The 25,962-nt window shown below is 40.8% G+C and overlaps 1 protein-coding gene across 1 annotated transcript; it reads left to right on the top strand.

The window, feature by feature from the left end:
- On the top strand, positions 1-25,962 carry ISX (intestine specific homeobox). Its single transcript, XM_031599999.2, has 5 exons — positions 1-258; positions 6,236-6,478; positions 19,455-19,606; positions 24,257-24,373; positions 25,079-25,962. The coding sequence occupies exons 1-5, from the start codon at positions 90-92 to the stop codon at positions 25,304-25,306; spliced, it is 909 nt and encodes a 302-aa protein (XP_031455859.1). The 5' UTR covers positions 1-89; the 3' UTR covers positions 25,307-25,962.

The following is a 25,962-nucleotide window of genomic DNA, read 5'->3' as shown; positions in this document are numbered from 1 at the left end:
CACCTTCCCAGCTGCATGTTTCTTGGGGCTCATCGAGAGCAGGGCAAGCAGGAGGAGACTCTCTACCCTCGGGCTGCTCTGGTAGGAAGATGATGGACCCCTGTGAATGTGCCAGCCAGAGGAAGCCCAGCCTGTCCTTTTCCATTGAGGAGATCTTAAAGAAACCTTCTGCCAGTACTACCAGCAATGAAACCAGGAGCAGGAATAACTATGCTGGGAGATCTCCAGCTCTAAAAGCAGAATCACCATGGGCCTTTGGTAAGTACAAGTTCACATAATGAAAAATAGCTTTTTGTTTTGTTTAACTACCTGGTTTGGTTAGATAGAATTTTTATTCTTAAATTCTTTGGGAATTTGGGATTTCCATGGTCAGGCACAAATCATTCATTACATTACAGAAATTATCTTTAAAAATTAATGTCCTTCTAGCCTCACAGCAGATTGGGCTTTGGTGTCAGTCTTTGAAGGGATTTTGTACAAACCAATATCAGTGGAGAAATGGTTATGCAGCTTGAACAGTCATTGCAGATAGCTCTTTTCAGTAACAGTGAGGTGTCCTTATTGAAAACAAATAGAACATCCTGTACATTTCCCTTTAAAAAGCAATGGTTCTACTATTAATTAAAAAAAAAAAAATCATTGTTGCTTGTCACGAGGAAAGACAGACTGAAACTCAGGAAGCTGCCCTAAAACTGCTGCAACTTAATGAAGATGATTGAGCTTCATTTATATGAAGAGCTGACTGTGGTCTGAAGTGATAGTCAAATCTCATATTGGTATCATTTTCTGATAAATCTGACCACTCATCCTCAGGCAGGAGAAATGGTCTGGAAAAAGGGTATTGGTCGCTAAGGAGTTTTGGAACTCCTGGAACTCACTGGAACAAGAAAAGAAAAATCATCTGTGTTTAATCATTTTTGCTTATTGTCAAGGACGCTAGGCATTTTCATGTACTGAATAAAACCAACCAGCAGATAACTAGCATGACTTCGACCATAGCAAAGCAGCAGTGCGTTAGCCTTTTTGACTTCAGTTTCCTCAGTTAAGTTAATTCGGCCATGAGTGAACTTGTATCCCTTCTGAAACTGTCTCCTTTTTTCCTTAACAAAGATGAATGACCAGCACTTTCTGGATCTAGTATTTACTATTCTTTTTTAATCTACACTTTCCATGAAACAGGGGTGTTTTATGTATTCAGGCATCTTTACTTAACTGAAAAAATTATCAGGAGTTTCGATGGAAGATTTTCATTCACTTTTTGCTTAACTGCTTTCAACAAAGCTTAATGATACAGTTTATTTTTTGTAACACAGAAAAATTCTTCATGGATCACTACCCCATTCCCCTGAACACTGGGTGAACTAGTAGTAAGAGAGTCTTTTTCTGAAGACCTGATGGTTCAAGTAACCATTGCTTATTCACATAGTTTCAGCTCTTTTTATGTCCAAATGGAATTCTGATCTGGACGGGAAAGAAAGTGTGCCACTCCAAGTTCAAGAACTGACAAAACATGCAGAACATGGCGGGTTCTGGGAATTGCATTACTGTACCGGCAGTACAGTCTGATCCTAATCTGCTCCACCTGAGAGTACAGTCACTTTTCCACTTTGAAAGTGATGCAGGCATAACAGCATGGCTTTGCCTTTGACTTTACATCATCATCCAGTCAGAGACTAGCTTACCAAGAGAATACAGTGACCCTTCTATTTTCTGCTAAAAAGTAAGACTGAATTAATTTACCTAAGGCAGTGTAAAATGTTGACTAATGAAAGAGGCATGTATGCATGAATATTCACCTGCCTGTCTCTAAAACTGAGAAAACATAGGAAAGCTGTACAGAAATTCCAAAATGTTGTTCTACATTGTTTTTGCAATTGATCAAAGAACTTAAAAAATAGAATGAAAATGAAGATTTTCACTGTTGATTTCTTACTAACACCAAAGAGATACTTTAGCTTATTGCTCTTTACTTTCCCAGAATTGCCAATTTTTGCAGTTAGGATTTATTTCAAAACTGTAACACCGTATGATCTACATCTTGGGATAATTGCTGTGTTTCATCAAAGCCATCCAACTTCATGCCATTTAACACTGGCACTAAATAAATTATGTAAATATTTAGCCGTATATAATTTGGCCAAGGTCAGGGAAATGAAATGAGGGAAATGAACTTGTTGGAAATTCCACGATAGGATACAAATCCAGCTGCTCTCTCAGAACAGCTCAGCAGCAGCAAAGAAGGAAGTACTAAGGTCAGGGCTGAGTCATATCTTACTGTAGATTTCCCACCTCCCATATGTTATGTATCTGAGCCAAGCTATGATTTATAAGAATAAGAAATGGCTCATACACATACCCATATCTCCCATGAAGTAGATACCCACGCTAAAAACAATTGTCCAGCCAGCCTACTGATCCAGGCAGTCTGGAGACCAATGTCATACTGGTCTTAAAAATCCTAAATCTAGGCTTCAAGCATTGAGAAGATTGTGGAACCAGGAGATTCAGAATGTCATAGCTTACCCTGAAGTCCTTTTCCAAGGCAACTCAGAGCACAGGACTAGATGCCCATAAGAAGTTAGTTCTAATTTAAGTTGTTATACGATAAAAAGAATGCAATGTACAGTGACAGCAACTCATGGAAAGCTGGGGCAGGAGCTGATCACATCTAAGAAGATTTCTGGGATTTATTCCTAAGTTCACAGATTTTTTTAAAGGTATCTTCAGTGTGATTTGGAATGAGGAGTGTAGTCTTCCAACAAGCCTGTTTGCAGCATTAGACATTTGTGTGATTACTACACAGACATAACTACAAGACATCCTGGAACTGCAGTTATTTACCTGAAGTCTACTGAATGTTTTGATTTTTGAGAGACTCATACAAAGTTACAAAAGGAATGGTGAACAAGAAGACATTTTAGTATTCAGCTTGTTTCTCCCCTCTAATTTTTTTTTGCACTGCCTGGGAAGAGTAACCACGGCCTTTGCAAGGGGCACAAATAAACAGCAAGTACCGGTCTCCTTCCTAATGTCAAATCTTTCATTTTAATCAGGGTGGACTAGCAGGTGTGTTTTAGAAAAAGGGCCAGTCTGCTAAACGAGTCACTCATCTGTTAAGTGAATTGGCCCCTCTTCTGAAATCCCTGGGAACCTGATTTTAACGTGCTTGAAAGTATATCTGAAATAATTGTTCATTACTCCCCCAGTTTCTGTCAGTGACGTTCCACCAACAGGAGGTCTTTTGTCAAGGCAAGGAGAACTTGGGATAAGTACACTACACCTGGGAAATTAATAGTAAAAGCAGTAATAGATACAGTAATTATGTTATTTTGTCGGCATTGTGCCCTGTTGTGTTAAGGATATGCAAATTAATATGAATTCAACTGCCGCTTCACACAGAAGTGTCAATATGGTGAATATTTACTTCACCCATAGCAACACTCCACCCAGATTTGTTGCGAAAGAGTAAACAGAAGATGAAGGCATATAACTGAATAGATACCATCTGGCCAATATCAACAATTCACCCCACCTTTCACAAGAAAAACTCATCTACCTAAAAAAAGATATAGAAGCAAGAGAAAAACAGCACACAAAAAAAGCTGCTTGCAGTTCTCAGTGACAGATTGGTCCCTGTTCACCATCTTAGTAGGACCCTAAAATGCCTGAGGCCTTCAACAGGTCAGTTTCTCTCCAGCGATTACACAAAGAGGCTTAAATAGGACTTACAGTATTGGAAATAACCTCCTGTTTCCAAAACCAAACCTTATGTGCTTGCCTGAAGTTTTCCATCCTTTCCTACATAGTTGAAAGTCAAACCAAAAAGGTCATTTTAGGCTGAGTCAAAGCCAATGAATACACATTGAAAAATACTGTCTGACTTTAAGAGTTACGACTTGCTAGAGCCCTTGCTCGTTCAGGTGAACAAGTACCACAGAAAGTTGCAATAGGAAGAGTAGGACTAGATTCTGGGACTCTTAACTCTCAGATCTGTGCCTTAAACTCAGTGTCATCCACTTTCAGTCTTCTGCTCCAGAAAGTTCCCTGCATTTTTCCAACCTCTCCATGAGGTTTATACCACTATAATTTGCTTTTCTGATCTCAAAAAAAAGCAGATATTTCCACTCCTTTCTACCAGTTCATGCAGACACATCTGCTTAGGACAGTCTCCCATTCCCTCCTTGGTTTCTCTTTGTCAATCTATAATTGTTCTATATGTCTTCATATGTGAGTTATGTCCATCACTAGGGTATGTGAGTATCTCAGGGGAATACTCTGAGCAGGAAAAGTTGTGTATGGAAGATAAAGACTTGGAAAAAAAAAATCATTATTTGGAAAATGCCAGTGTCATTCTTAGGAAGGCTTAATGGCTGTCTCTGAAAGCACCTTGCTCAGACACCCTTGAATTCTTCATTACTGTAGGATGAAAGTGCTGTCAGTTTTGCAACATTTTCGTCTTTATAGCATCCCATCTGGCAATAGAGTACAACTAGTCCTATATTTAGTTATGGAGGATTGAGATAGAAATCCTAGGAATATACACTAACACTGACATCATCAAAGTTTTTGAGCAAATTATCTAATTCCAGACTCATACCAGTGTCCATCTCCAGATCTATTCTTCTCCCTTATCCCATGAATGTCGCTCAAAACATCATCTGTTTTCTAATCAGAAAACTCAAAATGATTTAATCCTAAAGGACTTAAAGGAGTTGCATTTTGCACGACATGCCCCAAAAACAGACGTGGACCTCATACCACATTTTTAAGGTAAGCATGACTGGGCATACACAGTTGTGCTTTCCTGGAAATTCCCTGGAGATCTGAAATAGTTTGAAAAGATAACAGCTGAATAATCATTCATCACTGAAAAGAAGTTTTGGCTAATTTCCAGAGCTCCTGTGACTGTATTTTCTTCATGTCAGCATCATCTCTCTGTACAGTTCCTCTTGTGTAGGTTTTTACTGAGGACAGAATTGGTCACTTCATCTCCAGATGTTATAATTATCATTGCTTCAAGGCTGGTTAGAAATAGAACTTGCTATTTGTTCAGAAAATCAAACTTTGTCAACTCTACAAAGTTAGATGATTTGCCAAAGCTATATCCTGAATCAGAAATGAAATAGGTATTAAAAGTTGAGTTTCTGCCAGCACAGCTTATTTGGGCCCATACCTACTGCTGTATGAATACGAGTGGGGAGAATGGTATAACTCAATGTGCTGCAATTCCCAGAGTCTAGATGTGAGTGACTCCTCAATCCATTATTATGCTAATATTTTAATGTTCTTTGGTATTAATAACTGACAGATCTGTGCTGGAACATTATCTTTGGTCCAGAGTTAACCATGGAACTTAAATTTCACAAAGTTTACTGAATTTATGCGTTGCCTCTTACTCTGCCCTTACAAGCAAAGAAGTCCAGACAAGGGGGAAAATAAGATCAAAATCTAGGTTTGCCCATTAAAACAGCAGAAACCCAATTATCTTGTCTCCAGAGAGTCAAGCCTGAGCCTTGATATTAGCCTCAACTTCCACTGAATGTTTGTAATGCACTATGCACCAGTGTCACGTCACAAAGGTAGATGGGAAATGTTGACTCAGCCTGGGCAAAGGCTACCATTAGAGTAAGGTGATACCTAAATCTGAGTAGCAAGCTGGTCAGAGGTATAGAAAAGGACAAAAGGTCCTAAACCAGAAAGACACTGACCTTTAGCTTGCTATATGGCCCATCTTCCTATACAATAGATATACCTACAGGTGTTAAAGGATCGGAGCTCTAAAAGCATTTGGCATCCAGGAAATTCTATGGCAACCTTGCTGACAGATTTCTAGAGCAGCTCCACATTTACTGCATTTCTGTGTGCTTCAGAAAAGGCAGCTGATGACTTGGTTTCTGGCATGGAGAATGATCTTTCTTGATCATTTGGCTGCATCTCCTTATTGCTACACTCATATTTTGAACATCTTTCACAGGGATCATCTAGAGTGTTAAGGTGGAAGAAAGCAGGGAAAAGATTAGATTCTAGGGGATGAATTTACCAGGATCACACCCTGGCAACCTTAGGGTCATCCTAACAATGATGCAAAACACAGAGTATGTTCATTTTAGCTATGATCTAGTTGGAATGGTAAAGTAGCTAGACCAGACCCATGTTTCTTTCTTTCACCCATACAGGGGAGTGCACCTAATTACATTTGCTTTCTCAAAGCATTGTTGTACTGTGTCCTTCGCAGATTTCAGCAACAGGAATCAATTAGAGAATGACTTCCCTTCAGATAAAATACTTCTCCCTGCCATGTGTGCTACCCCCATGGCCAGAGCAAAGAAAGTGCAAGCAGCTCACTGCAGGAGAGCTACTGACAGCCCAGCTTCCTTCCTGGGTGAGGACATAGGACATGAACACCTGGAAGGCAAAAGAAAACATGAGGAAGAAGAAGATCAACTGTGTGATTTCCCAGTGGACCATCCACTTCATGGTGAGTGCCTCCAGACCAAAACTTTTTCCTAGAGTATTCAAAATGATAGCTGTTATCTCACATGTCGATAGTTAACAACAGATATCACGAATATTTCTACTCTAAGCTCCTGCCTGAGTCACAGGTGTGATTCACCAGTACAATTTAGGGGACCTGATGGAAAAAAGATCTAAGAAGAAGGACCTGGGTTTGCTGATGGGTAACAGATTTGCCACGAGCCAGCACTGTACCTTTATGGCCTAGAAGGCCAATGGTATATAGGGTGCATTACCAAAAGCATGGCCAGTGGGTCAAGGGAGGTGATCCTCCCCTTCTGCTCTGCCCTGCTGAGGCCACATCTGGAGTGCTGTGTCCAGTTCTGGGCTCCCCAGTTCAAGAAAGACAGGGAATATCTAGAGAGTTCCCAGTGGAGTGCCACCAAGATGATGGGGCTCTGGAGCACCTCCCTTATGAGGAAAACTCTGGAACTTTTTAATCTGGGAAGAGAAGACTGAGGAGGGATATAATCACTGCTTATAAATATCTAATGTGTGGGATTCAAGTTAATGGGGCCAGACTCATATCAGTGGTATGCAGCAATAGAACAAGTGCCAATGAGTGCAAACTGGAACACAGCAAGTCCCATACAGACAAGAACATATTTACTTTGAGGGTGACAGAGCACTGGAACAGGCTGCCCAGGCATTTTGTGGAGTCTCCTTCTCTGGAGATATTCAAAACCTGTCTGGACACTTTCCTGCTTGACCTACTGTAGGAAACCTGCTTTAGCAGGGATTTGGACTTGATCTTTAGATCATCTATGACCTCTAGAGGTCCCTTTCAACCCCTATGATTCTCTGTGATTGTGTATGTGATTCTTCAGTCCAACCAACAAAAACTCGGAGGCTTACCCTCTGAGCTAAGCTGTAGCTCAGGCTTGTCAATCCTATCAGTTTTAATGACAGGGACTCTTTGGGGGGTTTATTGCTCTCCTACTTTGGGTGGCAATCAACAGAGCTAGCAGGAAATGGATATTGCACAACATGATGAGCAAGGCTGTCGAACATGCCGAATCAGCTTGATGCACTGCACACACCCTGGACCCATAGCACAGGTGGTGAACAGGTCAGCAGCACAGACACAAGCAAACAGGCAATCTGCAATAGCTCTGGCATGTAGGATGTGACAAGTGCTATTTTAAATTTGTTGAGTTTCCAGAAAGGTTAATGTGGACAATAATACTACACGTCAGAAAACAGCCTCTTAGTAGCAGTAGCAAGATCTTTCTTTCCCACATGGTTTGTCTTGTGAGTAACTGCTGTCACCTCCTCCTTCTCCATGAGATGGTCTGTCTTAATGCAGAGAGAAGCGCTGTAAGATGAGTGAATATTTTAGCCGACTTTCTTCTTATAAGTTGCAGGCAGTCAATGACATGAAGGCAAAATCCCATGTTACATCCTCAAGGAGGGGTCAGGGATGCATGTCTCTGGCATACAGAGCTGCCTATGAGTGTTGAAAAGGAGAGTATTTTGTGAAGGAGGGAGTCCCCAGCCATGGGGAAAGCATTTTCCCAGGGTGGCAGAGGAGGTAGGCAAGTGTCTCAGCTCAGCATTTAGCTTCATTGACTGGCACAGTGGTCAATACCCACCTGATAAGCAAAGCGGGAATAAAGCATGTAATTACCTGTATAAAACTGAACTGGTTTGAGCTGACCCCTTCAATGACAACTTGTATTTTAAAGGCATTTTAAACAAAATCCCTCTGTTCCCTGGAGGCAGTGGGGTTTTGAAACCAAGCAGAGCTTTAATGATGTGCCATTTTCTAGGCTACTGGTTCCCGCAGTTGCTGAGTCTTTGATAGAAACTGGCTGAAGGAGAGGGAGGAACCAAAAGCACTGGATTGGCATTTTCCCCACAGTGCACAAACAATGATGTTTCGGATCCTGTTCACACACTGTGTCATTCTTAACAGAGAGCTGGAGGCCTGGGTTTAGAATCCTTTCCAGCATCATAAGCTCCGATCTCCATCCTCCACTCTCTGCTGATGGAAAAGAGCTGGCAGCTCTTTTTCTCCTGCCTCAGCTACAGCTGGAATCACCTTTTCTAGATGTGGTCAGCAGCAGTGCCTCCAGGAGAGGTAGGCTGGCATCATCCCCAGCAGCAGTCCTTACAGTTACAGCTAATAGCACTTAAACTTCTCTTACCATATCTAGTGATTCTGTGATTCTGTGATTCTGTGATAGTGACTATGTGCTCCAGGTGTGCTTTCACAGTAGCTATAGGCTGGTTACATGGAATCTGAAAGCACTCATAGAATCATAGAATCATTAAAGTTAGAAAAGATCTCTAATATCGCCTAGTCCAACCATCAACCCATCCCCACCATGCCCACAATCCACATCCCTCAGTGTCACATCCACACAGCTCTGGAACACCTCCAGGGATGGCGACTCCACCTCCTCCCTGGACAGCCTGTGCCACTGCAGCATCACTCTTTTGGAGAAGAAATTTTTCATAATACCCAACCAAAGCCTCACTTGGAGCAACCTGAGGCCATTACCTCTTGTTCTATCGCTGTTACCTGGGAGAAGAGGCCAACTTCCACCTCACTCCACCTCTTTTCAGGTCATTGTAGTGAGCGATGAGGTCTCCCCTGAGCCTCCTCCATACTGAACAACCCCAGTTCCCTAAACTGCTCCCCATCAGACTTGTGCTCCAGACCCCTCACAGCTCTGCTGCCTTTCTCTGGACACACACCAGGGCCTCCATGTCTTTCTTGCAGTGAGGGGCCCAAAACTGAACACTGCACTTGAGGTGCAGCTCATGAGTGCCAAGTACAGAGCCCGCTAAAAAGACATCTTTGTGGTGTCAAAGAACAACATCAGCATCACCAGCAGGAGAGCCTTCTGACATGGAGGACAAGTCTCTCACCTCTCTATCTATATAAAATATCTACACAATTTGTGAGAAAATACACATGGCTCTGGCTGAGCAGATACATTTGTGCAGATGTCAGGGAGCAGAATCAAGCGTGCAATAAAATCACTTCAGAGGAGGGAGAGATGTGTTTTGTTTGGTGCTTCTGCAGATAGAAGGAGAAAGATGAGGAGGAGACTATGACAATACACAATTCATGAGCAGATGCTTTGAGATGGCAGGTGCACTCCAACAGTGACCCTTGAGTTTGGATTTGGAGTATATTTCCAAACAAGTCTGTAACACTGTAGTGTTCCTAAAAACTTACTTTTCCCACAAGATGGCTTCTGCAACTAAATGGGTTAGAAATGCAGTGTCATTTAAACCCAATAGAAATCTATGCCCTTATCACAAAGTACTTCTTGCACTCTGAACTCAGAGGCTGTGTTGTAAGCAAAAAAAAAAAAAAAGAGAGAGAAGAAGAAGAGCCCTCATATGTTAGAGATACGCATGCAGTGCCATTTAATTTTGCTGAGCCTCCATTTGAATGTGGAAGATTTCATTCAGCACTTGAATGCTTTCACCTGTGGCAAACTGCATGAAAAGTTCAGCAGAACCTTTTCATAAAACCCAGATCTCACAAGCAGCACTGGCACGACCCAATTTAGAAAAAGACCAGACTGAGAGAGGCTTTACTTTGGAGCTGTGGTTATAGATGGCTGTCATTTTGCTATATGCAGCCACCATCACTGCTGGTGTCTTCAGAACTTAGGAACAAGCAGAGCAAACTCTTGAGGCCATCAGTCAGCATCATAGCACCAAAACCATGTCAACACCCAAGTTAAATACTGAGCACCCACTTTCTTTTTTGTTCCTCCTCTCTGCCATGTGTGAGACACTTATGACTTAACATTTCACCTATGCCAGCTCCTGCTGCAGGATCCCAGCTTGGTTCAGGCTCTTGTGGGCAATTCTTCTGCAGTGCATTTCACTTAGGCTTAGTCTGGCTATATATATTTGTGTATGTGTGTCTCCTGTAACTTTTTACAACCAAATGCAGTGGGTGAGTGTTCCCAGAAATGCAATTATTTCATTAGTTGTTAAGCATGGGTAATGATTCCAGTGCTCTGCTCCAGCCAGGGAACAGTCAGTGCTTCAGAGAAGACAGATAATAGCATCACCTTAATATGCTGGCAGGTGCCCAGTCTTCTGGGACTTCTTCTCTGGGCAATAGTTCAAGCACAAGGTAGATCAGGCTTCCACAAATGGACCTGGCTCCTAATTTCAGCAGGAACTGGGGAATTCAGGGCATGGAACAACTAGACAGTGTTATTTCGTGCAGCTCACATCGCTGTTTTTCACTGTTGAGGATCCTGCCACAGTGAGTAAAAGTCATTCAAGTATTTCTATAGCAGAAACCCTCTGCTCATTGCTGATTGAGAACACAAGAATCTTTTTATTACTCTTACAGATTAATTTTAATGATAATATATTTGATCCTGAAGCATATTGACAAGTTCTGGAGGCAATTATCATAAAGACAATGGAAAATATGGAGATTATCCCAGTCCTGAAAAAATTTCAGCCATGAGCCATGTCCCTTTTGCATTTATGCCAGGCATCTTTAGCTTGGTGTTTGTTTTCTCTGAAGCCATAAATTCATTTGTTCTGTTCATTTGCAGACGATATGGTCAAATCCATGTACTTCTGTGAAATGGCATATTTTATCACTCACAGAACAGTCCTTTCCCCAACATGCTGACTTAACGCATTTATAGAACTCCCCAAAGACACTGAAACACTGTATAATCACAATTCCAGATAAATATCTGCTGCCTAGAATATGCCAACAGGACTGAGAAAAAGGGCAGAAGTATCCCATTGTCCTGAACAACTAAATAAAGCAATTTGAAATGAAAAGGAAAAACAGAAGAAAAAAATAAATGCCTGTATATATAATTTTGCTGCCACTGGCTGTCTTACCAGGCTTCTGTTTGTCAGTGTGAATAGTCCCTGCTATCCTGTGTCTCTGAGGGATGGAATTCTTATATGCATTGAGAAACATTGAAGACTATCATAATATCTACTTGCATTAGTTTTTTTGGGTTTTGTTTTGTTTTTTCAGTTAAAGCAAACATTTGCATTCAGTGCTTTCTTCCAGCAGCTCCTTCTTTTCTGGGAATTTCAGATCCAAAGGGCACATTACACAGCAGGTAGAGGTTAATTTGTTCCTGCAAGTCAAATCTGTGTAACGTGGCCACTTGTAAAGTTGATGGCACATCTTGATAAATTTACTTCAAAGGTCTTACAAGTACTTATTGGCTTCTCCCAAATTGTCTGAGAGCTTTTCTTTACACCCGTACAATCTGATGCTTTTAATTACTGTTCTTTAATATTGATGGCAAGCCTTTTACCTACTGTATGAGCAAATGCTTGATGGTGAAATTAGAAACAGAGAACACTGTACTAAAATAATGATGGAAATATGCTTTCCTGGAGGGAGCACAGACGCTGAGGCAGGGATGTAAACAAGTGTGCTGATTGATGTCTCAACGTTTGCACAGATACAAGTAATCACAAAGAGCAGAAATAAAGCAGAAAACAGGCTGTCGGTGCAACCTGCCATAAGCTTGTTTTTCTCCATGGGAGAGCTGGGCTATGACAAACGTCCATAACCAGAGAATATGGGGAGAGCAGTGGGGAACCTGTATGCAACAGTGAGAACTATTGCTAAATTACTGTGCCATACTTAACCGTCATCTCTTTGCTGGTGGATGGGATGGGTTTAAGTTGGAAGGGACTCAGGCTGATGGTGAGTATCATCCTTGACAACAAACTATCCATGTGCATGGTTTGATGTGTGTCATTTGAGAGCAATATCAGTGATAGGTGGACTAGATGATCTTAGAGGTCTTTTCCAGCCTTAATGATTCTGTTGTTCTATCTCCCCGCCAACTCCTCTAAAAATGAGACTGAGAAAATCCTGCAGCCACTGCTGGCCTAGCATTCTTAGCATTCCTGTTTGCACTGCCCAGAGCCTGCGCCTCTCTGCATTTCAGCCTTGCTGTCAGGTGATTAAGCACTGCATCTGCAGTAGAGTGAGCGCAGCTCTTTGTCAGGGAATTGCAGACCGAACAGGGGGAAGTCAAGCCTTTAAATGCTCCAGTCCTGCTGCTATACCTTGAATTCTGCCACGCCTCAGTGCCCAGCAGCTGGGTGCTTAATGCTGCATTTCACTGGCAGGAGGCTCTATCCAGAACACAGCGTATACATACAATTAGGATCTGTCTCACTGGCTGTGCCAGTCCATCTTGAAAGTGGCTACAAAACCACTTTAATAAAGATTAGCTACAGTGCCACGTTCCCACCTATGTAGTACAGCACAAGCCCTTTTGAAAGCCTTGAAACACCTCATCAGCAAGGAGAAGGACTGCCATGGGCATATCTCAATACCCAGACGAGCATGTTTTGTCCTGATGCCATCAGCATGCTGTAGTAACTCCTTTTTAGAGTTGCAATTGCTTTGCTGTTGGCTTGACCACCATGAATGGAGTGTCACCACAGGAGAACAGTGCTCAAAAAAGTTACTGGAAGGAACCAGCTGGGAGGTTCAAATATCTGTAATTGACTGAATTAAAAAGAAGAGAGAGCATTCTTCTTTCAAAGAGGTTGAAGGGGAAAAACAGAACTCAATAAGATACAATGAAGCTCTTCGTCAAGGCTCTTTCTGAGAAACAAGGGATACAGACATTTTTGTTACACAGAGAAAAACATATTTCTGAGGATATGAAGCTGAAGTCACTACTTGCATATGTAACTGCTTTCTCTCGTCTTGTCAAAGCAGCAGCAAAATCTTTGAAGCTGGTTATCACGTACCTTGATGGAGGGTCTGTCCGGAAATGACAGAGGATTGCAGCAAGATAAACTGATTCCACCAGTTTTCACCTACCTAGATTACATACTTCAAAACACAGATGTGTCGGCACTGACTGGTAGCCCTTCTTTGGGATTTTTGTTCCTTATCTCTCCAGCAAATGCCCCGAGTAATGAGATCAAGTAGGCTTGATACAGTATTAGCCTGCTAACAAGCTAAGTGCAAATGGGAGTTGCAACTGCACCATTGCAGAGGTCTTCCCAGGTAACATTTGTTTAGCTGGTTCAGGTATGCAGGTGAGGCACAGCAAAATAAACTGTAGTCTATTTGTCTGCTACGAACCACAGATCAGAATGGATTTGCCAGAGTACAGTATTGGTGCAGATGCACAGCTTTTACTTAGCAAACTTAGGTACAAGCACTAATCTTCAGTATTTATTTGCTCATAGCTTTAACACCTTGCAGCTGTGTTACAGTGGGTGGTGAAAACAAGCCATTATACACTAAGCTAAGCTACAATGATGTAAACAGGCAATTGAAAATTAAACTCCTTCAGCTATGAGTAGTATAAAGCCTTAAATTGCCTTGCTTTTTAGGAAAGGAGTGATAGAGGTGGATATTTGATGACCAAATTTCACAATGACCTGTGGAAACCAAGTTGTTCAACCCCAACTTTAAGCAGGACCAACTTAGGTCAGATTGCACAGGCCTTTGTCAAGTCAGGTTTAGAATATCTCCAAGGATAGAGACTTAAGACTCTCTCCATGACTATATCCCCAGATCGCACTACATTATGGTGCAAATATTTTTTTTTCTATTATCTAATCAAAATTTTCCTTGCTGCAGTTTCTACCGATTGATCTTATCCTTTAACAGCATGCCTTTAAGAAAAATCAGCATTTCAACAAAGCTCAAGTGTTTCAACTTTCTCTAAGTCTGACCTAGTAATAAAGCCAGATCTGCAGAGGACAAATGTGCCTGTTACTGAATTTAAAGAAGCTATACTGTTTTATCAGCATGGAGCATCTGGTTCTTCCAATGTCAACAGTAAGGCAATGTATAGACAGCTGTATTTTTAAGCATCTGCAAATGCTGACATATCTAGCTGCCTGTTTTTTTCAGGCTTGGTTTCAGCAGTCAACTAACCTGTAAATGACTTTCACAGAGCATAAAAGCACACTTGAATATCCCAGCTTTTACATAGAAAATAGCTCAGGAAACTCAGACAAAGTCTTATTTCCCCAGAGACTCTAAAGCCATGTTTGCAAAGCCAATGTTAGACTTCCAACACTTTCTAGTCCTATATCTTCCACCCACATTCTTTATTAGATAGTAATTCTGAATGCTGTTGTTTGCTATGGGATCTCTAAGCCAAGGTCCCAAGGCAAAGAGAAGTATCAAAGCTACAGTCATAGAAAGTTTCATCTTGCAAGGGAAAATGTTAACATACAAGCCCAGATTTTTTTTATGTTTTTCATGGATTTTTTTGTTTGTTGTCTTTTTGTTTTTGTTTTTAATCAAAAATAGAATGACTGATTACTTATAGAGGAATATGCACTTCCTACTGGCAAAAGTCCTAATTAGTTCACAGGAGTCTCTATTGTTAGCAATTTAATTTCATTTCCACTTGAAATCAAAGCCTGTCCTTCAGTCTCTACTGTCCTAATACTTGACCTCCTGTTATTTTATTTTGTTTAATCTGATGAGAGCAAACTTTGAAAAAATCAGGTTTCAATAGAAGTGGCACTTCTGAGCACTGTGTAGATCTTTCCCTTATGTAACAGTCTTGTCTGAAAAACAGTTCAACGTGCCCTTTCAAGAAGGAAAAATGTGGAAAAGGTGAGAGACAAGGTGTTTCTTTTGCCTATCACCTGGGTCATTTTCATACAAAAAATACTGATTGGAGACACTCCAAACTCATGAACTTATTCTCTTTTAAACTGCACTGTCCAGACCTGAACACATCTTAGCTGTCAGTTGGATGGACAATCTGGCAGATCCGTTCCCTGTCCCCTCTATATCACAGTTTAAAATATTGAATGGTTCAAGGCAATCTATCAGGCTTTCAGCTAATGTAAGATGTTCAATTCTCACAATGTTTCTTCTCACATATACACCACCTATGCACATCCTTTGTCTTCTTATTTTCATATATTCTCTGTAGACCCTTTATAGTCTCTGTAGACTTTGCTGCTCCTTCTAGATTCATGATCTTCACTACTGAGTCTTCCATATCCCATCCCTGTAGAAATAGTATTGTTTTGCTTGTTACAGATGATTTTCCTAGGCGTTAGCTTAGGTTGATTGATCAATAAACTCTGCACCAGCTGAACGGCCAGCACCCAAAAATTCTTAAGCTGACAGCCCAGGACAGATATCCACATCATCATCTTTGTCTACAGTGTGTACCAACATACTGTCTATGGAGAATCCTACAGCTGGCAAAGTCTGATAATGTAAAACATTCCTTTCTATCTCAAGTAATATTCTCTGGTCTGGGGACTAAAATTTTGCCTTCATTTTTTATTTCATCTGTATGGTGTTTACGGATAAGAACTACTGATTGCTGTTTATATGGTGCCCACTGTGATGGGATCAGATCCAGATGATCCTTGACCAATCACTTAATTCTCATCATGGGCCACTTCAGCCATTCTTATTCCATAGGGTCTGGTCAACATATGAGACAGAAGAGTTTATACTGGATTAAATAATTATTTGCTGTATTGTGATGGAACACTTAAAAAAAAAAAAAAAAAAAAAAACAAACTATTTTCTCAGATATTTGAGATCTTAGATTTTAAAATGTAGAAAGTTTCTCTGTATAGTTATCAAATTATGTTGTAGTTCACTGAAATAAGACTTAAAAAAAAAACCAAAAACCTGAACTAAAAACACATGGGTCTTTTTCTTTGCTAATTCTGAAATCTTCTGGGAGGTAGTCGCATTTGTTTGTTTTTCCTGAAGGCTTTCTATCTGCTAGAAGTTACATAGACTGACATGTTATACAAAGCCTGGCAGGAGATAAACTCTTCTAGTATTCCAGAAGTTTATGTGCAGTTGGGACCATATGAAAAAGGAGGTGGTTACACTTCAGCTTGGATCACTTGCTCCCCCATGTTGGAGGTAGGCTGCTTCGTCCAGGTATGGAGAACAATCTCTCCCTCCAGCAAAAGGCAGGAGCTCAAATCAGTTTTCAGTGAGACACGCAGGACATTTCAAGAAGACCTCAAATTTCTGAGACCATTACAAAGTCAGGGCAAAAATCTCTTGTTTTCTGGACCCACTATGTGAATTGCCCTGTGCTATAGAAATATAATACCGTATATTGTAAAGATAAAAATGTAGCAGAGAGATTCATTACTGTATGACAGAACATAATGTACTTGACAAAATATCACCTTGGTACTCAATCTTACCTGTCTGCAGTATCTCCCAGGAAGATATGGAAGGCGATGCCCACAGAGTGGTGTGAGGTGAAAATCTTTCACACGAGAAACACTGTGGACTAATTTAGTATTATCTTATCCCCAAGGACATAATGTCTCGAAATTCATATTCTCAGTACTGATAGTTTATATTGCCCTTTTTAATTCATACAGCAATAAATCCTCCTTTTCTCACAGCCACCTTTTGGGAAGGTTCGAGTCAATGCAACTTTGTAATCAGAGCTTCTAGAAGAGGATGCCCATTGCAATCTTCACCATATATACAAAAAATACTTCTCATTTCAAATCTTTTCCCTGGTGGTGTCAGCAAGATTCAGTTTGAATGACATTTTTCCCTTGGGGCTGAGGCCAGGTCTTCTGTCTAATGAGTAGTACTTTGATAGGCCAGTGAAAAGTCTAATGATATGGATTTAACTCTGTTGGACATGAGCATTATTAGGTTGTTCCTGAGATATGGGAGTATTGACAGCGTTTATGATAAATGACTCTTCTCAGTTATTCTTGTATGAATGGTCTCCTTATCAAAGTATCTGAAACATTTAAAAGGAGGAAATATTCACAATGGATCTTATTTACTTATGGTTTCCAAATATTGCATTGTAGGCATCTTCCTTGATCTGGATCAATGGGCGGAATTTTTTATTCCTTATATTCTGTGTCAACAGAGTCACAATAAAATTTCCATGACAGAATGGAAACTGTCATATTCTGTTTGGGGTAGAGCCTGATTTATATTGTCTGAGGTGTTTAGGTACCTTTTTCATTGATTTAGCCCCAGCTAGGAATAGTTTACGTTAATGCTAAAGAGGAAAAGACTGTATTTCTTATTGAGGGAGCTAGCTAACGGTCTCTGGGAAACTGTTTCCATTAAGAAATGCAAGCATCTAGTTACATCGTATGCACTGGTAGTTGTCATCAGACCATGGATAGCCAAAAGCGATTATTCCAAAAGGGGGTTTTCTTCAGCAACATTGCATCATTGCCAATTACTTCAGGTTGTTGAGTAACAAGTTCATTATAGGCACTACCAGATTTCAATTTTTATTCTTCTATCAAGCTGCAGTTTTACAAGGTCAGAAGAAGAAAATAACTGTGACTCTCAACACTTGGGGCATGGCTTTTTGCACTGCTCATTCAATGTCAGCTGGAACATTCTCCATTTGTGCATCAGAGAGGATTCCAGACATAGGATGAGGCTGAACTCCATGTTCTGCATGTCAGTTGCTTTACAGCTTACTTTCTTTCTCACCCTCTATACAAGACATCAATCCTTCAGCATCATTTAAGACCAATCCAGTCTTTATTCTAACTTACACCAAGTGGCATACATAGTTCATGATCTAAATAAAACACCCTCGTGTGGGAGGGCATTTTTAAAATACTGTAGAAGTGCTGAGGGGAGGGGAAAGCCTGTTTGTGAGGTCATACTGGAGCAGTCTGAAAACTCATTTAAATATGTAATTTCTCAGCAGATTTGATCTAGTTAGTGTGCAACAGGTTTCTGAAGCTGGCTATTCTAATGTTCTCCAACCATGAATCACTCCAACACTGGCTGTAGTGTAAAGTGGCTTGAGCTGGTGTGGCATCAGCAAAGAATGTTATGGGTCAAGAAATTGCTGGAGATGTCCAGTGACAAGGTGACATGGAAAAGAAGTTACTAGTGCTCTGGGGTGCAGGGAAGATGGAGATGTTGATTGTAAGGTAACTGTCATAAGCTCCAACAGTTCTTTTCTGCTTACAAAGGTTACAGTTATCTAAAAAGCTCCTGGCTCAATCTCACAAAGAGTCAATCCCTTTCCACAATAACTCAGAGACAACTTTTAAGGCAAGAATGAACATGTTCATGCAAACAGAGCAAAAGAGCATAAGGAATAGCTGCAGACTTTGCAGTAGATCTCAGCAACTTTGCAAAGACTTAGACAAATATCCTAAAGAAATAGTCTGAGAACAAGGGCCTTGGTGCAGGGAGAGGAAGCAGGCCAGGCTTGACACAGTTTATCTATGGACAAAGGTTTCCACATTCATTCATTATCCCCTCACTGCCTAACAAGATTCATGGCCTCCCGAGTAGGGAGAAATTCATTTTAAGTCCAAGGAAAATATGGACTTCTGTTTTATTTAGCAAATAGCTACAGATGACCTTGAATATTCAAACCACTCTTCTGAGGGTGCTACACCTCAGAGCTTGGGGAAATCATAGTAACACCAGAATGACAGCAAAAGAGGGATGGAAAATTTATAAGCTGAAAGAAAAATGGTGATTTATCACAGGTATGAGAACAGCACCAAGACAAAAAGGAGGATCTACTTATTCATTGTCTTTACATTAAGGATTTGCTCACAAACAGTTAATAAAGGATTACAAATTAGCAACAAATGCTGCATGCATGTGACAGATGAGCAACAAAGATCAAAGGTTCATCCAACACTAAAGGACTCAGATGACAAAAAGATAATGTGGTTAAAATGCATAAGGTTTTAAGCTTAAAATATATGCATTTCTGTAGCCGCTGGCAGGCAGTGAATCAGAGGAATTAGCGCTGCAGGTAGACACTGTTGATTTTCTTCTTGAAAGCTAAAGTCCACATTCAGTGTTGAGTTAGGAGACAAACATCTAATGCATGTACATCTCTAGAAGCTGTTGGAAGATGCCATCCCAGCTGCACAGCAATTTGCAGAAATTTCTGTATCTCTGAATCTTCTTGTGGTTCTGTGGCCATTTCCTATGAAATTCAATATAGCTTTCCTTCTTTGCACAGTTGAGAGGAAAGGGAAACGGAGAATCCGGACAACGTTCACAGCTGAGCAGCTTCAGGAACTTGAGAAGATTTTCCAAGTGACTCACTACCCAGATGTCCATATTCGCAATCAGTTGGCAGCAAAGATTAACCTACCAGAAGCCAGAGTTCAGGTACATTCTGTCTCCAAAGGGCTAAACTCACTGCACCAATTCTTTACTCAGGATATGTTCTAGGTACTTTATGCCTGAGTGACAACACTAATGAAATATGTGATCTCTCTGTTGCTTTACATGAGAGGCCAGTATCATTATTCTCCTTTTACAAGTAGGGTAAAAAGCATTTGTCACCCAGGTGGGATTAACCAAATGGGATTAATCAAAGGGTTAACAGGTGCTCTGAGTATATTAAATGCATAGCAAATAGGAGCTACAGATGGTTATAAGCAACCTGTTGTACTCTATAGCAACAGTACTGCCATTTATGAAAAAAACTATATTGATCATTTATCAACCTTTTATAAGCAATGTAATTCATTGTAATTCACATTGTCCGTCTTCTACAGGTTTTCAAAAAAGTGAAAATAACTGCCCAAATGGAAGTGCTTTATTAATGTTTTGTAATTTGATATCACAGACTATAAATGTCCTGGCTGTAATTTCAGTGCAGGGAAACTGACCTAGCTTCCCCCAGCTGTAATGTCATCTTGGTGGCAGAGCTCAACATTGACCCCATATGTCTGCTGTATGTGAAATATGATGCATTGAAATATACATATCACTGGATTTTGCAAATCAGTGTTCTATTTAGAATGGTTGTGATGATTTTTATACTTTCTGTACTTGTCATAATACTGAAGTCATCAGTGTATTTCTGTGTACATATCCCACTCTAACAATCAAAGTTCACCATAGTGCAGTTTATTGACTGTGACATGCCTGGGACTATGGACTAACTGTGATGATACTGCTTCAGAGTTAGGTGACAGGGAACATTGGAACAGCACAGCTGCAGTGTGCCCACTAGCAATATCTTTGCACACATGACACGTTTCCAACGGCATGAAGCATGAGCTGGGCTACTAGTCAGTGTTCCTGAAAATCAAATCACATGAAAGAACAAAACCATCTTCCATGTAAAAGAAAAGTAATTTATAGTCTGTAGAGAAAAAGACAGAAGGAAATAAACTGAATTATCATGGCAAACATCAACCTGAGATGTAGAAGAAAGAAGAAAAAGCCCATCTGAATTCCAGCAAATTCCCTGTGCAGACAGGAGATCTGACATAGAAGTTCTGCATTTATCCCTTTCTTGACTGATAAAAATTGGCCACAGGACTAAAAACTAGTGGTAACTTAAGTACAAGATTATTTTAATTTTGATAGTATTTATTATGTATGAACAAAAAAGAGTGCATAAAATTCACGTATGTTTTTTGTGCTTTGAAATGATAGCTTTGACAAGGCTAAAATCAGCTATAAATCAAATCATCTCGGAGAATTTAACAAAAAAAAAAGTGAGAAATCACTGCAGTAACCATGTGAAACATTTCATAACCGTGCGAGAAACCAATCAAGAAACAAATCTGTGATTCTTGCAGAACAATTTAAGTGGACAAATGGAAAAATAACCTTGTACTTGTTTGTGCCTACTCGCAACACAAATGAAAGGTGGCCAAAAGGGCATCCTGGCCTGCATTAGAAATAGTGCAGCCAACAGGAGCAGGAAGGTAATCACCCCTCTGTACTCAGCTCTGGTGAGGCCACACCTCGAGTACTGTGTTCAGTTTTGGGCCCCACACTACAAGAAAGACATTGAGGACCTGGAATGTGTCCAGAGGAGGGCAATGAAACTGATGAGGGGTCTGGAGCACAAGTCTTATGAGGAGCGGCTGAGGGAGCTGGGACTGTTTAGTTTGGAGAAGAGGAGGCTCAGGGGAGACCTCATTGCACTCTACAACTTCCTGAAGGGAGGTTGTGATGATGAGGGGTTTGGCCTCTTCTCCCATGCAACGAACAGGACCCAAGGAAATGGCCACAAATTGCACCAGGCAAGATTTAGATTAGACATAAGGAAGAACTTTTTCTCTCAGAGAGTGGTCAGGCACTGGAATGGCTGCCCAGGGAGGTGGTGGAGTTGCCATCCCTAGCAGTGTTCAAGAGGCGTCTGGATGAGGAGCTACGAGATATGGGTTATTTTGTGGTAGCAGTGGTAATGGGAAGACGGTTGGACTAGATGATCTTGTATGTCCTTTCCAACCTTGTGATTCTGTGATTCTATGAAAGAGGCTAAGTGGGTAAACATGAGAAACAGGAAGTTATAAAAATGAATAAAGCAGTGCAAAGTGATACAGGCCAAATCTGTAGTCAAAAAAGTAAAGGATCATCACACATCAGAAACTTAATAAAAATACATTTAGAGCAAAATTTTTTTTTAAAAAAAAAAAGGAAGGGAACAATTATATTGATCTGCTTCTCAGTAGACATAGCGGGACTGTCAAAGATAATGCAGAACTGGCAGATCTCTGTCCTTGGAAATATGTCAGATAAGGTGGTAGTATCACATGATGGTTATGAGACGCTTTCCATCAGGACAATGTTGAACAGTGGCTGCAGTCTGACATTTTTAAATCCAGAATCTGTGTGACTTGCTTCTAGTAGCTCTTAAAAAGCTGCTTGAGAATCATCTTGGGTCATCAGTCTGATATTCAGTCAGTCCTGGAGCCCAGGAGATATTTCAGGGACCTGGAAAAGAGCTAATATTGTGTCAGTGCTTAAAAGTGTAGACAGAATGACCAGATAATGATTGGCCTGTGAGACAAACATTGATTTTGGCAAAACAATGTAAAGGCTGATATGAGCCTCTGTTAATGATGAATTAAAATAAGAGTGAAATATCTAATGCTTTTCATCATTGGCTTATGGAAAACGATGCCATCAAACTCATCTTTTTTTTATTAGATTATATATTTGATTGATAGAGTTAATAACATTGAGGGCGTGTGACTGCAAGGACCTTGCCTTGGTCTTACGCTGCTCTTGGATTAAGATCAAGACGCCATGTGCTAGTACACAAGAAGCTGAATGTGCAGCAGGCGTCCAATCGCAAACGAGGACATTTCAAAGGAGGTCTCTCATAGAAACCATTTACTGACACAAAGGTCAATTCGTTCTGCCTAATCGGTGAAATCTTTAATAATCGAGTTATGAAATAGTAAGAAGATAGGGGACTGGTAAATAAGGGAAAAGTTGATTCTTTAGTACAGCGTGTTCTGTCTCATTAGTCATGGATTTGCAAGAGAATAATATGGGGACGAGCACAAAGTAACAGATGGAAGACATTCCTACAACATGGAGGACACCACCGTCTCTCTGCACTCTGTTTTAGCCCTCGTTTCCTCAAATACCCTGCTGATCAACCTCCCTCATCCTGCTCCTAGCTAATGCTACTTCTGAGAGGACAAATGAGTCCTTTGTGAAGTCTCAGGCAAGATTAAGGAGGCAGCAGACCCTGATTTTCACAAGCACACATGAGAATGCTGTGTTTTGTCTCTGTGCTAGTTCAGAAGCAGTGGAAAATTGAAGGTTAATAGTAAGCAGAGAAAGAGTAGTATCAGTAGGTTGATATCTGCGGTGGATAAAACTTGGAGGAATAGGTTTAAATCCCAATGAAGGAAAGCCAAGGTGCACACTGAGAAATCATTCTAGGGGTGGGGGTGTAAGAGAGCCAGTTGGGCAAAAAGGTGTTGGTTTGGGTTCTAAACAGAGCTGTACCAATATTAAATAATAATAAAAGAGAGCACGTAAAAGGTTGAATTTTTGACTTCAGTACACCCCATACCCTCAATCACTTATTGGTGATAAAGAGGAATCATTTCATGGTACTGTTTCACCATATAACTTCTGCCTGGTCGAAAAGGAATGGAGCAGTTCATACAGACTAAGCAGTTCTCGAACACATGCAAACCCAGATAAACAAGGCTGTCCTTTCAGTAACCTCAGATAGTGCTAACTATCAGCAATATAGCACGGGTCTCTTGGCATTCGCATTACTTCCTGGGCAAGAAATGCTGAAATAATTGAGCTGTTCATTATTGAATTTAAAATGCATATATATTTACAACCAACAGCATCTGGTTTTGATCACTAACACCTTGTGTTCACTTGAACCATTTGCCAAGTAAGAAATGCTTACATTCAAACAACGACTTACTAAGACAGCTGGTCCCACAATGGAAAGGGAATTCAACCTTCACAGCATTGCAACAAGATCTCTACTACTGTGGCTACACAACTAATACTTTTGTGCCTCGGCCAGAAGCCAGACAGGTCAAAGCAGCTGACAGATGAAAGAAACTGCCTTGAGAAAACTGGTCATCGTCATGGGCAAAAGATATGGCAGATACTGAGAGTGCTGAGTGATTCAAAAGGTGGCATCTTCTTGAATCTTTTGCTTGGGATCCTTACATGAATTTCAAAATTCATACAAGCCAAATACAGGAAAAACCCTGCTACTATAGCTCCACTGGTGACACAGTCTTTACTGCTTTATATATTTATATATTATAATATGTATTTTTAGAAGATGTGATTCTGTGAGAGAAACGTGGCTGTTCCAATTATGCAGAGATTCCATATGCTATGCAAAGTGCAAGAGCTGCTGTGTCAAACCCAATGTTTTTCTTTAAGTTCAGCCTCTGTTGATGCTAAGCTAGAGGTCAATGTTCTCTGAACCTCACTTAATGAACAGGAAAATTAGTTGGATGTGAGCAATTTCTTCTTTAACAGCTACTCATTTCAATGTCCTTTCTTGCCTATATCCAGATCTGGTTCCAGAACCAGCGAGCCAAGTGGAGGAAACATGAAAAATTTGGCAACTTTGGTGGCCTTCAGCATCTGACAGAAGTTGATTTCATTCCTGCTCCCAAGTCAGATATTACAGTGAGTACTGGTGGCTATATATAAAGCCAGAGAGGGGAGACAGGTATCCTTCATCAGGTCACCTTGTCACATGGGACTATCTGAGAGAGAGAGAATCAGAAAGTATAAAAAATGGTGCTATGATCCAGATAAATCCCAACAAGTGTGGTCAATGAATATATTTTTTGTAGCAGTAAGTATTATTCCTAAACATGTTCCAGAAATATGCTATGAGGTCTCTCTTGTAGGGTGGTCCTACCCTATTTTACTACTAAATTTTTTACATTGATTTACATTCCCTTTAAATCATACTTTGGGTCAAAACATCTTTACCACAGCAGGCAATGTCCTGAACAGGAAGGAACAGGACATTTCCAACCACAAAGCTGTGTTTCTTTAGCCAGTATCCCTTCACAATGTCCAGCCTTGTTAGACTGATCTGTGCTTTTTGCCCTCAACCGCTGCCATTTTTAGGACCAGGACAGTTAGACTAGGCTGGCACACAGACTCCTTCCCTGTCAGTAGCGTTTCCATAGCTATAACAAAGGATATTTTGCCTTGATCCTTGAGTGACAGCACTTCAGGGTTTTAGGGAGCCTATTATTCTACTTTTTTTTTTTTTTTCTAATTACTGAGCACCAAGGAAACAACTAAGGTTGACTGCAAATTGTATATAAGTAAAAGTAAGTACTGATTTATCTAAGACCTCATTTTTACTCTTGAAAGGCTCCTAGCTTGATGCCGAGGAAGCTTGCAGCCACCATCCCTTCCATAGGATACTACTCACCACTGCAAGGGCAGCTGACAACTACTTGGCTGCCCAGCACACTCTCCTACATCCCCCACCACTTGGAGCTGCTACCCTTCCCAAAACCATACTTGTTCTTCAACGTCCTCCCCGCCTACAGTGCACCACGCTCCCACAAGATGGAACAGAGCAGTATCTCTACATAGACAAGGATGTGGAGGAGCAGGGGACTTGGGGAGCATGCTTTTATCATCAGTGACAGTTTGCAGGGGGCAGGTGCTCTCCTCAAGCAAATGTGCTGGGATGATAAATGGCATGAAGTCAGCTTCATGAGTACCAACACAAGAAGCTGCAGTCTAGTGAACATTGGCAAGAGCCACCACAGACTGGGAAGGAGATCCCTGTTGACCAGAGGAGCAGCATGTTGTGTAGAAACCAAGCCATTCAACCAAGAGCATCTCCCTGGAGAGACAGTGCACTGAACAGAGTGGTCCTGCAAAAGAACGTGGCTTTTACTCAGCCCTGAGATAACACCACATGACTCAACTGCACCAATGCCTTGGAGAAGGGGATACTGTGAGGAGTATGCAGCCCCAAAGTCGGGCCAAAGAGGATTTTCCACCATAGATATAAGTTGCTTTCCTTGGACATGCTGATCTTTACTTGGGGAGGAGCAAAGAACATGTTTAGGTCAAAATATTAGATTTTCAAGATACTTCTTTTTTCCAAAGCATTTGGTGAGGGAAGGGAATGGGTTTGGTTTGATGGTTGTGTTTTTGACTTGAATAAAGGGACAGAAACATGATTTGAGCTTAAATACAACAGTCTGAGAGGGGCAGCAGGGCTGAGCTCCGGATTTGGT

This window comes from Phasianus colchicus, chromosome 1 (genome assembly GCF_987193195.1).
Source record: "Phasianus colchicus chromosome 1, bPhaCol1.hap1.1, whole genome shotgun sequence".
Classification (NCBI taxonomy): domain Eukaryota; kingdom Metazoa; phylum Chordata; class Aves; order Galliformes; family Phasianidae; genus Phasianus; species Phasianus colchicus.
The sequence above is the reverse complement of the archived record's forward strand: the minus strand, read 5'-3'. Positions and strand labels throughout refer to the sequence as shown.